This window comes from Martes martes (assembly GCF_963455335.1).
Source record: "Martes martes genome assembly, chromosome: 4".
Lineage (NCBI taxonomy): Eukaryota > Metazoa > Chordata > Mammalia > Carnivora > Mustelidae > Martes > Martes martes.
In genome coordinates, this window is record NC_137891.1 from 121,037,773 (window position 1) to 121,055,574 (window position 17,802).

Here is a 17,802-nt window from a genome sequence, read left to right on the forward strand (position 1 = left end):
TAATTGTGAATTCTGGAAAATAACCAGTCAGTCTTTGGTGTTTGGGTTTTGGACCTTGGTGTGCATCACAAAAAGCCACAGGTGATTTTTTAAATGTTTTCTCGTGCAGCCATATGGAATGAGTAAAAGGTTTAAGGGGTAGAGGATTGGGTCTGAGGGCTGAGAAGAAGTAGCCGTATCAACAGACTGTCCTCTGTATGCTGTGCTAGGGGCCATCGAGAAGATGCTGGTTCAGGGGAGGGTCTGCTGGTCATGATGAATGAAAGAATTAAATGGAATGAAGGCATCCACCAAGGAAGTCACCTGAAGAACTAAAATGTTGAAAGTTTTGAGCAAAGGGATCTCAAAAATGAAAACAGTAGTGTCTGTTGCTAAAGACGGTCATGGGTGAAGTCAGCTAGAGCAGTTTGACTTGACTCATCAGATCAAGGCCTGGATCCTGGGCAGATTTGGATGGACCCTGATGAGAGTAAATGAAGGTCATGGGACTGAGGCAGGGAATGGATTGTGCTGAGAATAAGTGATGGCTTTGACTCCATCAAAAACTCAGCACCCCTGCGTGTGTTTAAAGGCTACAAATCTAAGAATGGTTTAATTGAGGGAAGCCATAAATGGAGAGTAAATATTGGAGAAGGACCTCACGGAGGGAACCTGGGGCTTGGGGGCATCACAAATGTTGGTTTCTGGACCCCCAACTGGTGCCCGTGACTGACAGCCCCAGCTATCACAGCTCTGCCTCCCGCAGAGCACAGACGGGCGTCACTCTCTTAATCAAGCAGTCCGGCGACCACCACAGACTGATTCACCTTCAAATTATTGCCAGAGCCTCTGGCCTGATCCTCAGAAAACCTGGGTTTCTGTTTTGGACCCTACCGGTTACTGAATGTGTCCCCGGAGCTCTCCTTAACCTCCTGATCTTTCCAGTGCCACCAGACTGACATACGACCTCTGAAACATCTTCCAGTTCTAATGCGATGTAATTCTTTGGAAAGTCTACTGGGATGGACAGATGCAGAGTTGAGCTTTCCCCTTCTCCATGGCAGTAAAGGGGAAAATCTGTTGCAGCCGTCGAGTGAGGCTTTGTCTATATAAGGAGATGCAGGGTCCCAGGACAGGGACAGCTCCTCAGATGTGCCAAAGGCACCCACTCAAACCAAAAATAATATGCATTGTCCTTCTTAGCCTTTCTTCCTCTTCCATGTGACACTCAGCAGCTCTAGAACCTAAAGTGTTCCTATTCCATCCCCAAGATTTTGAAATCATTGTTTTCTCTTTCTTCGTCTCCCTTTCTGATACAGGAAAGGAAGTGAGGACCACTTGATACCTGTTAACTAAAGTCCTTCTGCTAAAGATAACCAAGTTCCAGGCCTAACTTTACCAAGTGACAATGCAGAGGGACCCTGAACACCTTGGACCAGCACTCCCCAAAATACTGACTTATTTATTTGTGGAGCAGGAAAGAGGACTGTGAGCTGGTTGAACACAACTGAAGTTTCAAAGTTCCTTTTATGAACTTGGATGATGATGAAGCATAGACTGCAGTCAGCTACTGGGCATGAGTGCAATAGAGCCGTGATAATGACATTCGACTTTGGACTTTAATTTATGATGTCACAGTGGTGGGATGGAAAAAAATATCAATTTCAGAGTGCGCAAAATCAATGGCACTTGAAGCCGTGCGTTGAAAGATGCGTGTTTATCATCCAATAAGTGTTTGTTTTTAAAAGTGATAATTGGATTTGAAGACATTTGTTAATTCATGGTGTGCACAGCAATGAGGTTGGTTGCGATACTAAATTAAAAATTCCAAGCTGGAGAACTAGTAAGCCTTTTAAAGAGCACACTTAACATCAACAAAAAGACCACTTGTAGTGGACATGTCTGGGCCTATTTGTGTGTGTGTGTGTGTGTGTGTGAGCATGACAGGAAGCAACTGTTGGCATGGTAAGTGGGATAAACTGGAAACAGTCATTTGGATACCTTGTCACTTGTGCTGAGTGTTGACTGTACACCTGACATGTGGACATGAACTGTAGCAGTGCTCACTCATTGTAACAGTTGAACTCTACTATGGTGGTGATTTGCCCTTGTCAAGCAAATAAAGATGGTATTTTTTCCCCCAAATAAATTTATTTTTATCACAACAAAAGGAGCCACTGCTATTTTTTTTAATGTAGTATTTCTTAATATCCACTGAGTGCAAAATTCAGATCAGATCTCTTTTAACTATCTGGTCTCCAAATAGGATTTCTCACTTTCTTAAAGGCAGTGAAGGAAGGGTTAATGTATAATGTATAGAAGTTATTCAATAAATATTTATGATAATGACCTGAGATTAAGATCACTTCATGCATGGATTTATCTCATACTGGCACTATCTTTTAGGGGTCAACTATTTTAAATTTCTTAGAGAAGAACAGAATTTGAATTAAGCAGGACACTCATCCCAAGGTTCTCCCTCTTTTTAACCTGCTCCTTCCTGCCAAGCCCCTTTCAGATTTCCTTTCCCATACCCCGCCCTTTGCCCCCCACCCCCCACTTTCACCAAATCTAGGCCAAGAAAATCATTCACTTAATACCATTAAAATTAATAAGTAACTCATGTCTACACACAAGATACTTTGCTAAAATGATCATTTTAGTTAACTTTATTTTTTTAAAAAAGATTTTATTTATTTGAGAGAGAAAGAACATGAGTGGAACGGGGGAGGGGCAAAGGGAGAGGGAGAAGCAGACTTCACGCTGAGCAGAGAGCCTGGTTTGGGTCTCCATCCCAGGACCCTGAGACCACGACCGAAGCTGAAAGCAGACGCTTAATCAACTGAGCCACCCAGGCGCCACATTTTAGTTAACTTCTTACCAAAAAATGTCGAGTTATATTCAACTTTTAAACTAAGGGACCATTTAACTGGTAGTTCTGGGGTCATACCAGAATCAGGTATGCGATTGGATCACTCGCTCACTTCTGAGTACACCCCCAGTATTTAGTCTCTGAATAGAACCGCTATTAAAGCCTTCTGTGGTCTGCAGCAGTGTGACGGCCATTTGAATAGAAGATGAATGATGGTCTTCTGTGCTCATGTTTTTCTTTTATTGGCTTTCATGTTTCCTTTTCTCTCTTTTCCCTCTAGCTAAACAAAACCCTTTCAGGAAGAAAACTCTTTTTCAAGGTGACCCTCTAACCATGGAAGCCTTGTTTTCTCTCTTTTTAGTGATTTTAAACGATTGCCATTTTACCAACGGTATTATCCGTTTGGGTTTTATTGAACAATGTTGCTTTCACAGTTCTGCTCATAGACACATCTGGGGCAAACCATTTTCTCTCCCATCCAGGCCTCCGCTTGGAGAGTTCATCATGGAAGGTGGGAGATGTGGTCTCCTTGGTTCTGTTGGTTTCATCCTGGGATCTCCAACCCTTGAGGATGATCCTCCCAGTCAGACGCTACTCCCTGGAGCTTGTTGACTGGGGATGGGAGGAAAGAGTCTGGGTGTGGGAGACATCCAGACTGACTCGAGTGAAAGTCCAAGCTTTCCCTGGAGCTCTGTCCTTCTAAATGTTGGTGATAAACCTCAACAGACTGTGGGATTTGCATGTCAGTCAGAGAACTCGGGCAAATCCGGCACTGAAATCGAAACCTGAACCATTCTTTCCTTCTGATTCTTCTGCCATGTTTGTAAGTAGGTTCCACAGTATCAGACAATAGTGAAGATATTAAGATGTTTAGTCTGCATCCCTTCTTCCTGGGCTTCTGTCCTCTTCCTACTGAGTCTCCTGGGACAGATCCCCCAGGGCCTCAGTTTCCTCATCTGTACAATGGGGACCAGAGGATTAAATGAGTCAGACATGAAGTGCCTAGAACTGGGCATGGCTCCTGAGTGCCTGGTGAATGTTATATCTTTGAGAAGCTTTTCTAGCATAGTGTACAAGTGTGCAGATCTATTCACCTTGGCTGGCCAGGAAGATCTTTATTTTGTCATGAGCTTACCACCCACTTTTGGTGGACTCTATTCCAGTTAGGACTTTAAGTGTGGAAATACCCCACATCCAGTCCAGTGGAGAGTAGGCTCAGTGAACTGCTGCTGTGGTGTTGACCATGGATTGCTCCTGCCACTGCAAAGATCTGTGATATGTAAAGATAATGAGTCCCATCATCTGAAGGATTCCCCTGTAGCCACCACTTATTTCAGTAACTTTGGATGACTAGATCATGCTTTACTCTTAACCATGTTCACCTTTGTTTTCATGTAACTCAAGCAAATTTTATTTTGCTACTCCTCATTTCAAGTTTGAACATCCCAGCCATAATGTTAACGGAGTCTCTCTACAAAATCCAGAATAACATTACTTGTGAGATACATAGGAAGGAGCTCTTGTGGGACAGTAAGACCGAGGAACACCGGAAGATCCCCTGAGCATGGTGTTCAGATCGGAAGCACTTGAGGAAGGACTGTGAGCTCTAGACACGGGAAGGAAAATGTGACGGGCCGAGTTGGAGCGAGGGCAGAGCACGTCTGCTTTCCCGTCCCTTCTATTTGAGATGTTCGATTTTGATGCCACGCAGCTTTGTGGCCCCGTGACCTATGCGTTCCCAAAGGACCCCACATGGGGTTTAATGCTTTGCCTGCACAGCCTTGCAATTCTTAATATTTTTTGAGCAAGAGGCTCCACAAGTCATGTAGCAAATTATCATGTTAGGACAGTGTAACTCAGTGATGACCTCAGTGATTAAAACGTGGTCCTTTAGGAAAAAGCTAGGAACCCAGCATTGTACTTTGTCTTCAAACCAATGGAAATTTAATGAAAGGAAAGAGAGAACCTGAGTACATTGGCAGGTTGGACGCTGGGTTGCTCACCTTTCCCCTCATGCTTCATTTGCTTACTTTCCATTCCGTGTGTTTCCCTTGACAGAGAGACAGCTGGGGGCAGTTCATCCTCTAAACTCCAGCATGTTCACCCAGGCACCATATGACCTCTGACCTGGCTCAGCAATGTCTTGTGGGACCTGCTCCCCAGGACAGTGGGATGCTCTCTCCAAGCTCTTTGCAGCCATTTGCTGTTAGAATGAAGGGCCTGTCTTGAATGGGGAGATGTAGAATTGCTAAACACGCTGTGTGTTGGAGAAAAGAACATATTAGCACCGGGAAGACATCAAGATGAACCAAATCTCAAAACAGACATTCAAGTTGTTAGGAAAAACAATACAATTCAAGGCTGTCCTACCATGGGCTCCTTTCCAGCAAATGCTGCTGAAAACCAGTGGGTGAAAATGGTGGCAAATGTCTCTCCTGCCATCTGTCTCTGCCGGAGACCTGGGGAGTAAATGAGAAGCTAAATGAGTCACATACAACATTTCCACACCGTCTTGTATAACAAGGACAGCACAACTCTGACTTCTTAAAGACCCCTGGGAGCTATTGGCTGTGGTGAATGGGAGAGACAATTTATTAGAGTGATGTATGTTTCTTAGTTTCTAATGATACATAAATTATCCCATGAGCCATGATACATATGGTTTAAAGAGAATTTTAAATGAAAGCAATTTTTTTTTTTTCTAGCAACACTAATTGCCTAGCAGCAGTAAATTACTCATCCCCCGCTGCCTGTGGGCTGTGGTCATTATTCTCTCCTCGAGGTTGGGCAGATGTCCCCCAAGAGGAATGTTTGCTTTGACAAACTGAATTTACATCCTCACTTGTGAGGTTGCCATGCTGGGTCTACCAGAGGGGAGAGTATTAATAGCACCATTTGGACCTAGCCCGGTGGGTTGTGCCAGCCTGCCTGTGTTATCCATGATAGCCGGACAATGAGTTGGTCTTAGCTCTTGGTTGCCTTTGGGGGAAAATCAGGGAGCTGTTATCAATATTTAATTTTCTCCAGCTGGAGGGTTTGAGAGGTAGTCTTGGCTAATAAGCATGGACGTTTCCTAGATGACAAGTTGGGCAAGGGAAGTGATAAGCACCACTAATTTGGGGAAACACTAGGTAACCACATGATATGTAGATGGAAAAAGGAGATGCTATTAAAGACCATTAATTCAATGGATATTTGTTGATTTCCAATACCACACTAGGTACTAAGGATGCAAAGAATGAATGCCATGATCTCTGGCCGCAAGAAGTTTGGAGTCTAGTAGGGAAGACAACAATGTACAAAGCAAGGATAAGACAGGGTCACCCAAAGTGTTGTGTGAGAGCAGAATGGCCATAGCTCCTGCTTGTCTGAAGGATAAATTAAGGCTTCTTATGGAGAACTGGACAAGGTTGGAAATGAGACTTGAATAATAAATTGTGCTTGGCCAGATGGCCGTGGTGTGGGGTTGGGGTGGAGCTTTCTGGAGGAAAGCAATGGTAGGCCAAAGGCATGGTTATATGAAAGAGAACCCAACCAGTTACAAAAACTGTTTTGGGGTAGTTAGAAAGCAGGTTATGTATGGAGGAAAATAGTAGAAGACAAGACCAGAGAAGTGGCAGGCAAGGCCATAGGGACCATAAGCACCAGGGGAGCTAAACGGCCAGAAAAGACAGCACCATGAAGGTCAGCCTAGGTTTGGGTGAGATGAGCGGGAAAATTAATTACAAAGCTGCTGCGATCATCCAGATTAAAACAGCAACACAGTGATGCCATTTCCCTGTAATTAAGCACAACAACAAACACAAGGAGAAATTTGCCTGAAAACTGTCTCTAGGGAATATACCAGATCTCATGTGTATGTTTTATCTACCTGTATACATATTTTTTCTTAGAACACTTTTCTGCTAAATACCCTATCATTTTCTTGGGAGTTCATGCTTTTGGACTATGCATTTAGAGAGGAGGGTCTGTTTTCCTAACTCCTGTTATGGAGAAATACACTTATTAGGAGGAATGGCTTGAATACATATTTCTATCGCATGGGCATTTCTCCTTCCCATACACTTAAAAGAAGCTTACCCAAGACTTTCTGTTTCTGCAGCATCTGGCCACACCTGCCCTATACACACACATGCATGCACATACACACACACGTTCGCACACACACACATGCACTCTGTAGTACCAGACCTTAAGGCCAGCCACCGTTTGCATCTGTAAAGGTGACAATGTGTGCGTGTGTGTAACCGCCACTAAAGCCAGCCTGACATCCATTGTCTGAAGCTTACAGATGGCACAGAGACTCTATGAAGAAGTCCCTCTTCCTCACCGCTCCCCCATGGCTGCTATCAAGATTCAGGTGTGGGGTCACAAAGGTTCAGAACTAAGTGGGGCTCCCTGAGAAAGGGGGGTGTTCCAGGTAAATGCCAGGAGGTGCTTCCCATTTATGCCTCCCTTAGGCAGGGGCCATGAGTGGGGAGGTCGAGGATTAGGGGATGGGGGGGCGAACTGGCTGAGGGACTCAGAGGATTGTCTTCTGCCCACCCCCAACTGCCTTGAGTTTGGGGATGGTAGTGAATGCGGTCATGTTAGAGGAGTATTCCTGAACCTGGTGGCCCAGGAGGGGGGTGCGTGTGCCTGGGGGGCAGGGCAAAGAGGGTGACGTGGCCCCCGCCTCACAAATGAAGAAGACATGGAGTTGTCCACGTGCCTGAGCGCACATGGGGCTGATCTGCCTATTTCTTTCCAGAGCCCAACAGAGAAGGCCAGCGGTTTGTGCCAAGATCAACCCCAGTGATACCTGTTTGCAAGCTCTTTCTGACTCTGGAAACAACTCTGTGAGTACTGTGGGTGGTAAACTCTTAACGCTTCCTTAACATGTGGAATGTGTGGGGCAGCGGGGTGCTAGGAAACCCCCTCAGGAGCTTCCGTATCTCCCAGAGCAGGAGGTCAGAGGAGCCCGGCTGGGTGTCGGTGGCGAGGAAGAATGCTCGAAGCTCTGTGGGCTGACCATGGAGCAGGGAGGTGATGCGGTCCCTCAGGGGCGCCGTGGGCAGCTGGCTCAGGCTGCATGCTCAAAGGACCAAACCATGGCCTCAGCAGGATCCACACTGGCACTGTGATACTGGCTGAGCAGTGAGACACGCCGTGGGGAAACTTCCATGTCCACACACACTCTTGACCAGTGAGGCCACCCAGCCCAAGTCTGATCTCTGAGAAGGTGCATCTGAGCTGCCAGCCAGACTAACACAGAGATTGTTTCCCATATCCTTTCTTGAGTAGGTCATGTTCTAGAACAGCTTTTAAGGACCCAAAGTAACAGACTGAGGAAGGGTTATGTGACGATTCTACTAGAATTTTCTTTCCCTCTCATAAACGCTTCCATAGTGCGTCTGGAAAAGATGACCATAAGATGACAGGCAGTTGAAGGAAGCTTTAGTGTGAGTGTCTGTGGCTAATACAGTGATGACGTGACTCTCTCTCTCACAATTTTCTCTAGGCTTAGCGTGCCTCTGACCTTTAAACCTCGTATAAAATATTCTGTTTAAGTTTCCACATTTATATGACTGAGGCAAAAGAACTGACATTGATTGTTCTGCCTTAAAAACAAAGCAATGAAATGGGATAAAACCCATCAATATACATTTTCCCCTTCGGCCTTTTTCAATGAATGGCAGTTCACGTTTATGGCAGACAACTCAGAGGGGAAGTTATGGAACAGAAATGGGTACAAACCAAATGAGCTGCCAGTATCATAAACCAGTATTATCAGGAATGTGTCTTAAAAAGATGACCCTTCAGCATCTTAGCACCATGGAGCCAAACAAATTCCAAGCGGATTAAAGGTTTAAGTGTGAAGAACAGTCTGTAAAGAACTAGAAACAAATATAGATGAACACGGATCTGACACGAGAAGTAGAGAAAGGCTTTCTGGGTTTAAGTCTATCAGTAAACCATAACAAAAATCATTTAGATTTACTCCACAAAAGTGAAAAATATCAGAGAATGAAGAATGTAAACAAAAGGGGCACCTGGGGGGCTCAGTCAGTGGAGAGTCTGACTCTCGGTTTTGGCTCAGGGCTCAGATCATGTCAGGGTTGAGGTGGAGCCCCACCTCCCATCCCCGCTCAGCAAGGAGTCTACTTGAACATTCAGCCCTCTGCCCCTCCCCTATCCCTCTCTACAATACGTAACAAAATCTTCAAAAAAGAAGAATGTAAACAAAATTTAAAAAGCATACTCAGAAAAAAAAAAAACAACTGTGGCATATACAACTGGCTTAGAATCCTTGCTCAATGAGGAAGAACTACAAATTCCTGAAGGGTGAGCCCCTGACAGTAGGGACTACATTTTTTGTGTCTCCATGTTTCATGTGCATAGCAGGGTTCCTGGTGAGTAGCAAGTGCTCTAAAAATAGTATATATTTAAAAAGGTATTTTGGCTGAATGCCTACTATGTACCTGTAGTATTGCTACCCATCACAACATCCGAATTTCCATTTTACCAAAAAGAAAACTGAGCACAGAGTAGGTGGCAGACGCTGGCTTCATGTCTGAATCTTCTGGCTCCCAAACTCTCCCCCATCTCCCCCTGCTTCCTGCCTTCTAAATACTGCTTGCTGAATCAAATTGAATAGCAGAAAATTGTCACCTGCTTAATGAGAAGTGTGACTTTTATTTTTGAACCACGCCTTGTTCAAAGGAAACAAGGAAACAAGTTTCCTTGAAGTCACACAACGCTGGTGCTAGTGGAAGACAAATCTCTGTCTTTGTAGGGGAGCTGAGAAAGCTCCATAGACGCTCCCAGCCATAACACGGAATTGCCAAGCGATTTAGACAACTCGCTGAGCTGCCCCAAACCTCAGAGTCCTTATCTGTAACGCAGAGATAATAAAATCGAGAATACAGGAAGGTACAGGAAGGTAAAGGAACTTTCCAACATCACACCACAGTAGACACCAGAGCTGGGACACAAGACTGAGGGAGAACATCTTTAGAGCTGAGTAGTTCACAAGGTAGACATTATGTCTAGGAGATAATGGATGTAAGCAGCTTTGAAAAGGATAAACCGGATACACTGGTGAGTGGAGGTAAAACTTAAGGTTATAAGCCTGTGTGTGTGTGTGTGTGTGTGTGTGTGTGTGAGAATCGTGAAAATCAAAGTTTGATGGGGACATCGCCAATGTCTAGGTATGTCCTTCTCGACCTATAATCTGTCTTTCAATGGACATGGCTGGAAATGTCTGCTGACAGACTGGCCATCCCCTCCCTTGCACCCCCTTTATGTAAAGCAGCGTGGTAATATTGACTAATGGATCAAAGGCAGTATGCCCACATTTAGAATCTCATCTAACAGCCTCCTTGTTTTAAAAAAGATTTTATTTATTTATTTGAGAGAGAGAGAGAGTTAGTAAGAGAGCGAGAGAGAGAGCACGCGCATAAGCGAGGAGGAAAGGGAGAAGTAGGATCCCCCCTGAGCAAGGAGGCTAAAGCGGGGCTTGATCCCAGGGCTCAGGGATCATGACCTGACCTGAAGGCAGACACTTAACTGACTGAGTCACCCAGGTGCCCCTAACAGTCTCCTTTAAAAAAAAGAAAAGAAAAGAAAATGAAAGTAAAACATAATTACAGACAGTGGGGTGGAGTTTCTGGCAAGTGTAATAATGAATCACCACACAGTTGTGATTGAATAATAAAACCACCCCATAAAACTTCGACTCAGCATGTCTTTCATCTCACTGGCCAGAAGCCAAGAGAGCCAGTGTTAGTAACATGTTTTAATATCGCTCATGTACTTTTCATGTCTCAGTGTAGTATTTGACTATTGATGAAGTCAGCAGCAGTACACGCAACTCAATGCATGTACCTTTCAGAAAATGTCCTTCATGTTCTCTGTATCTCTAATTTATAGAATTTATTTTTCTGAACCATTTGAGAGAAGGTTGCATATATTATGCCTAAATACATCAGAATGTATTTCCTATCAAGAATGGCTTCTTGGGGCGCCTGGGTGGCTCAGTGGGTTAAGCCTCTGCCTTTGGCTCAGGTCATGATCTCAGGGTCCTGCTATCGAGCCCCGCGTCAGGCTCTCTGCTCAGCAGGGAGCCTGCATCCCACCCCCGCCTGCCTCTCTGCCTACTTGTGATCTCTGTCTCTGTGTCAAATAAATAAATGAAATCTTAAAAAAAAAAAAAAAGTGGCTTCCTATAGAACCACTGTCTGGTGATCAAACTCAGGAAATTAAGCATTACTACAACACTTTCATCAAATCTTGCAGCACTTAATCCAATTGCATCCGTTGTCCCAATAGTGTTCTTGCCGCCATTCTTTCCCCTCTGGCATGGGACCCAATCCAGGGTCACTGCTGAGTTTAGCCATCACGCCTCCTTACTTTCCTTTCATCTGGAAAACCTCCTCAGCCTTTCTTTGTCTTCCACGGCGCTGAGATTTTTGAAAACTACTGGTCATTATTTGCATGTAGCCCCTTAACGTGGATTTGTCAATGCTTCCTCGTGATTAGATTCAGGCTACGCATGTTTGGGGGACAGACCACAGAAGCACTGTGGTGTCCTCTTCTGTGTATCGTATCAGAGGTACATGATATTGGTCTGCCCCTCATAGGTGATACTCATTTTGATCACCCTATAAGGTGTTCTCAGGTCTCTCCATCCTTGCTGTGGCCACGAAAATGCAAGGCCTGGCTGTCCTGCTATGAGGAGCCCCCTGGCGGCTGCATCTGCTGCCGGGCTCTGCTCAGAATCTGTCTGCACCTGCCTGGAGTTGAGCTTTCCATGGATCACTTGGCCAGTGGGGGGATGCAACAGTAGTCCTAAAGCAGGCTCGTTTCTGGTACATGGTGGTGGCCTCCCTATCAGCTTGGCTGGATCCCTCTCAGATCTAGGCTGCTTCTAAGACTTTCCTACTTGGCACTCCCCTCTTCCTCTGTCCAACTTGGGGTCACACCCACACTGCAGCCTCATAGCCCTCCTGGCCTCCACTGGCTCCCTCCCCTTTTCCCCTTACAGGAGCTGGCCCACGAATCCTCTTGCATTTCTAGTCCTATATTGGCACTCCGCCTCTTGGAGGGTCTGAAGTAACACATCGTGGTCCTGAAAAAGATGGTTGAAATGACGTGTAAGACGGAGATCTGAGTCTAGTTTATTCATCCCTGGTAGGTGAAGAGGGTGGGGCAAAGAGAGTCCCTGATACAAGCCAGTGGCCCAGTTGCCAAGGCTTTCCCTGGTGGTGACCTGGGAAAGCGTCTTGGTGGTGGGGACTGCTGTCACAGCTGCAGTGATTTGAAATGATTCCGGCATTTAGAAGACACGGTGAAAGGGATGCTTACAAAGACAGTAGAGTTGTTTCATCACTTCTAAGTTGATTGACACTCTGCAGAGAGATGAGAAACTGTAGGCTGAGATCAAGTAGTTAAGGCCAAGTAGGAGAGCAGAGGTCTCGTTGAAAGCCTACATAGAGCCCCTGATTCCCTGTGGTATAAGAGCACACAGGCTGGGCAGCAGACCGAGCACCCTGTTTCGTAGACTTCCTCACCCCTACTTGATATGTCGGTAGATTTCCTTGCCCCTATTTTGAAATGGAGGCTTGAAGAGACGATGTAACTTGCCTTCACCCACATTTCTGACAATTCTGCCTGCCTCCACAGCACTTAGCTCTTTCTGCAGATGCCTTTGTGTGGATCCACAGATTCTACAGAAGGAGAAGAAGGAGGGCACCTGGGTGGCTCAGTGGGTTAAAGCCTCTGCCTTCGGCTCAGGTCATGATCCCAGGGTCCTGGGATCGAGCCACGCATCGGGCTCTCTGCTCAGCAGGGAGCCTGCTTCCCTCTCTCTCTCTCTCTGCCTGCCTCTCTGCCTGCTTTTGATCTCGGTCTGTCAAGTAAATAAATAAAATCTTAAAAAAAAAAAAAGAAAAAGAAGGAGAAGAAGGCCATGCCTTTGGAGGGAATGCTGCTCTCTCATATCTACTGTCTATTCAGCCTCATCCACTCTTCACTACAATTTTAACTGCAATTTTTTTCCTTACCAGATTCACATTATTTACCTCAAGAATTCAGTGTTATCTACATAAGAGTAGTGAGTCAAGCCATAAGAAGGCAGTGCAAGATATTCTAGCCCTACTTACAAGAGCCACAGAACCCATTATTAAGGAAAAAATGTTCACACTAAATACTGAAGCAAGTTTTCTTTGTCCTTGAGTGGACCTGTAGCTGTGTGGTGTGCATGTCCAGCAAGAGAAAGGTGAGCAGCTGTTTTATTTGTGTAAATATTTGTGTAAATATATAGTATTTGTGTAATATTATATGTTTTATTTGTGTGAAAAATATTTGTGTAAATATATAAATGGGAGTAGTTTTACTCGTCAAGATTAGACAAAACCCAACCACAGAAAATTGAAATTTTACAGACATGTTCAAGGAAGGGTAGGTAAGACATCTTAATATGAACATTCCATCCCAGGACCATGGATTCATAATGATCTCTTACATTACATCATGCCAAAAGGTTTGCAAAGGGCTTTCCCATGTATTATTTAGTTTTATCCTCACAATAACCCTGTACCAAGTAAAGCAAGTTTTATTACCCCTTGTTTGCATATGGGAAAGTTGTATTCTTTCACAAACAGAAAAACTGAATGAAGAAAATTAATTGAAATGCCCATGCGTTATGGGAAATGTATTTGAAACCTGGCATAAGAGGAACTCAGTTTTTGAAACTACTCACTGTTTTGCCTAGAAACTTTAATTTCTTTCAGAACATTTAATATTTAATATAATTGCTAATACACTGGAGTCAGTGTTTCCAACCTGCAGAGAACCCTCACGAAAATCTGTAATTCCTTTTGCTGCTTATTGCAATAAGGATTTAATAAATAAAGTAACAGGAGTGCTCAACATGAATCCTTTTCCTTCGACATTGCTGAAAAATTTAAGTGACTTTAATCCTTTTAGATTGCCACGGGCTTAATTAAAAAGGAGAGAGAAAAGACCCAAACTCGGTCATTTAGATCTGATTTATTTGGGAGGTTAATAGGAAGGTGTTATTATTTTTTCCCAGTAGGAATACATCTATAAAAGTTGCAATGGAAGTAGTGAGAACACAGTTTTGCAGACAGAACTTTGCTTTTTAACAAAGTAGCTCCTTGGAGAATTATTACTTTTATATAGGTGGCGATTCTCTTTATCCCAATAACACTTTTTGCCTTAAGGTCTCTCTTGTTTGACACTAACAGTTAAACAGGGTTTCTTTTGGTTAGTATTCGCTAACTCTGTATTTCCTGGCATCACAACTTAAGTAGATCTCATTCATACAGCATGTAGCTGGATTCCTTGGTTCCATCACAGTCTTTCTATGTCAACTGAGTTGTTTGTTTTGCTTACATTGTTATGATAATGGATATAGTTGGACTTCTTTCTATAATCCTCGCTTGTGTTTTCCATGAATTATACTCTTTTTTTTTCTTGTTTCTCTCCTCCACTGCCCGCCCCCCCCCCATCTTTCCTTTTTTTGGATTAATGGAACTTTCCTTGATTCACCTCCACTTCTTTTCTTTTAGTATGGATTCTTAACTTGTCAGCTTCTCACCTGACTTAGAAAACTCTAAAGCTATTCTAAATATCTCCGCCACTCTTCAATAATATAAGAACCTTCGGTCTTTCCCTCAGATCATCTTCATTCTCTGTTTTCCTTGTCTAATATGTTAGTTCCTTTTTCCATTTTTCTGCCCTCGTTGTTATTTTTACTTAGTGTCTGGTACAGACAATATTTCCTCAGATTCACTCGTGTTTTTACCACTTACCGTAGTAAAAATGATTTCTGCAGACCACTTCTTCTTTCTGAGTCCAATTTCCTTCCTTTTTTGGTGGTTTTTTGGTTTATTGAGGCTCAGTCTTCATCTGAAAAACATTTTCATTTCACCCTCGTTTTTCAGTAATTCTTTAGTTGGACATTAAATCCCAGGTTGCCCCTTTTTACCCTCAACATGTTGGTAATGGAATTCCATTTTCTCCTGGTCTTTATTGTTGTTGAGAAGTGTTATCCGTCCAAGGAATCTGACTGTTCTCCTGGATTGCTTTTAAGACTTATTCATCTTTAATACTTCATTGTGTGTGCGTATGTGTTTTAAAATTTAATTGTTCGAGATAATTGTGGGTTTTGAATAAAAAAAATTCATGTCTTTCCTCAGTTCTGAAAACTACTGAGTCATGAATTTTTTGCCTTTTTTTTTTGCCATTGTTTCCGTCTTTCCATTGCCTCTTACGCTAACTCTGATTAGAAACAAGTTGAGGGGCACCTGGGTGGTTCAGTCAGTGGAGCATACAACTCTTGATCCTGGGGTTGTAAGTTTGAGCCCCATGTTGAGTGTACAGATTACTTTAAAAAATAAAATCTTTAAAAAAGAAAAGAAAGAAACATTGTGAACATTCTCGTTTGTTCCTTCTCATTCCTTCATCTCTTAATCTCTCTTTCATATTTTCGATTCCTTTTCTCTTTCTGCCGTAGTCTAATGAGTTTCTTTAGAGATATTTTTTGGTTCATTAATTCTCTCTTTAGCTGCTTTTAAGTTTTTGTTTAATTGCTTCATTGAGGGTTATTTGTTTTGTTTTTGGCACATAAGCAACACACGTTTATTTCTCGTAATTCTGGAGGCTGGGAAGTTCAAGATCAAGGTGCTGGCAGATTCAGTGTCTGGGAAGGGCCCACTTCCTAGTTCGTAGACAGCCATCTTCTTGTTATAACCTTACTCGATAAAAGAGTCAAGGGAGTCCTCTGGCACCTCTTTTTAAAAAGGCTTCACTCTCATAACCTAATCACATCTTAAAAGCCCCACCTCCAAATATCATCACATTGGAAGTTAGGTTTCAATATATGAATTTGGGAGGTGGGGGGACACAAATTTTCAGTTTGTAATACTCCCCATTATCTGCTTCCTTTTCCCCATCAGCCCTATAGACAACCACTTTACTTTCTGTATTTATACATTTGCCTATTGCGGACATTTAATTCATTGAGTTTTGTTGTTGTTGTTGTTGTTTTTTTTTTAAATTACAATGACTCAGTTTTTCATTTCCAGAAGTTCCTTTTGGGTTTCTTTTCCTTTTTTTAAAGAGTGATTTATTTATTTGAGAGGGAGAGAGAGAAAGAACATGGGCAGGGGGGAGGAGCAGAGGGAGAGGGAGAATCAGACTCCCCATTCAGCAGGGAGCCCAACGTGGGGCTCAATCCCAGGACCCCAGGAAATGACCTGAGCTGATGGCAGACGCTTAAATGACTGAGCCACCCAGGGGCTCCTCTATTTTCAATTTCTTGTGTGAGCTGGACTCAGTAAGATATGAACAGAACATAAATTTAATCTTTCCCCAGCTACCCATTTAAACCCAATATATAATCTGGCCTTTTTCTTGCCTTTTGGGTGAAATCTTAGGCAAGTCTCATAAATGTTCTAGTTATTATTAGATAATCAGGCATCCTGGGATTACTTTTAGAAGAAAGAATAGCCTTATTTCAATAATTGTGATGTCCTACCTGGTATAGTAATTAAATTTCTGAATTTCATTTAAAGTTAAAATTTCTCTCCTTCTAAGGCTTGTGTTTTTTCCAGCTGGAAAACCTGAAGTAGGAGAGGTAATCCTGGTTGTCTTTGGTCTTCTTTTTCCTACCTGTATCCCTCTACCCAATTGTCTCAGTTTCTAACCTCACAGGAGCTAGCCAGGAGGAATACAAACAAGGAGACACTTATATATGGCTGATGCTATCTTGTCTGGATTTGGAACTCTCTGGATAGAAAATATTCAATAGTGGTTTCTTTCTTTCACAGGACTTTTCTGGCTTTCTCAGAGATGACTCACTTCCCCAAACCCCCTGCCTCCCAAAACCCTTAGGAAAAGATAGCTGCAATTTCCATGAGTGGGCAAAGCCTTACTAGTAGCCAACTGCTTACTTTCCTAGTCTTGGTCTGGGAGCTCTCATCGTACACCCCCAGGGACTACTTTGCTCAAGCAAAATCCCCTTCAAACCAGCCTGAGACTGACAGCACATTGTGTGGATCTTGTTTGATTCACAGAAACACCAACAACTCTGTGCTGCCTTGGGTGAGAGTGCATTGGGCTCCCAGTGTGGCCCTCTTTCCTCCTCTGTGCTACCCGCAGGGTGACTTGGACACAGTTCCTCATTCCAGTCCAGATGCTCACCCAAAATCTAAGATAGTGTCTCTCAACCTTTAATGCACATACCAGTCCACTGGAGAATACTGTTAAAATGCAGATTCTGGCTCAGTGAGTCTGGGTTGGAGTTGAGATTCTGCATTTCTCACAAGCTCCCAGGTAATGTCCATGATAATGATCTGTGGACCACAGTGTGAGGGTCTAGGGCATATATGTCGAGTTCACTGACTGGTGTTCTCATTTGCTTGAGATCGGGAGAAAGCACCTTTGTCCTTTACCTGAAGTCAAGGGACAGAAAACATCTCAGCAGCTCAGTAACATTTTCCAAAGAAACCCCCTTGTTTGACCTCTTCCACTTTCACCCTCTTGTAGGTTGTAGGGGACAGACTGCCCATGTTGGAAGAAACAGTTTTATAGTCATTTATACGTTGTGCAACTGGGGTCTAGCATGTCATCTTAGACTATAAGGCCCTGCTGTCTATTTTGTTTTGGGCACTTGAGGCTTCAGTCAAATCTGAAAAGGAGAGAAAGCCATTAAAGCAACTTATTAGAATCATTATATATTTCATTAGCTTAAAATTTATGCTATGGAAATTAAAAAATATATCCAAATATAGAGAGTCATAATTTAGTACAGATTTTCAGTGTGAAGATCACTGGTTTTGGGGGCGCCTGGGTGGCTCAGTGGGTTAAAGCCTCTGCCTTCTGCTCAGGTCATGATCCCAGGGCCCTGGGATCGAGTCCCACATCGGGCTCTCTGCTCAGCAGGG

At 43.5% G+C, this 17,802-nt stretch overlaps 1 protein-coding gene across 1 annotated transcript in view; it reads left to right on the forward strand.

Annotated features, from left to right (window-relative positions):
- MCOLN2 (mucolipin TRP cation channel 2) overlaps positions 1-2,143 on the forward strand; it is a 54,346-nt gene extending 52,203 nt beyond the window's left edge. The window contains exon 14 of the mRNA XM_080802106.1: positions 1,299-2,143. Coding sequence (XP_080658232.1) covers positions 1,299-1,335 — 37 coding nt within the window. The 3' untranslated portion in view covers positions 1,336-2,143. The remainder of the gene's footprint in view (positions 1-1,298) is intronic.
- Positions 2,144-17,802: the final 15,659 nt, after the last annotated feature.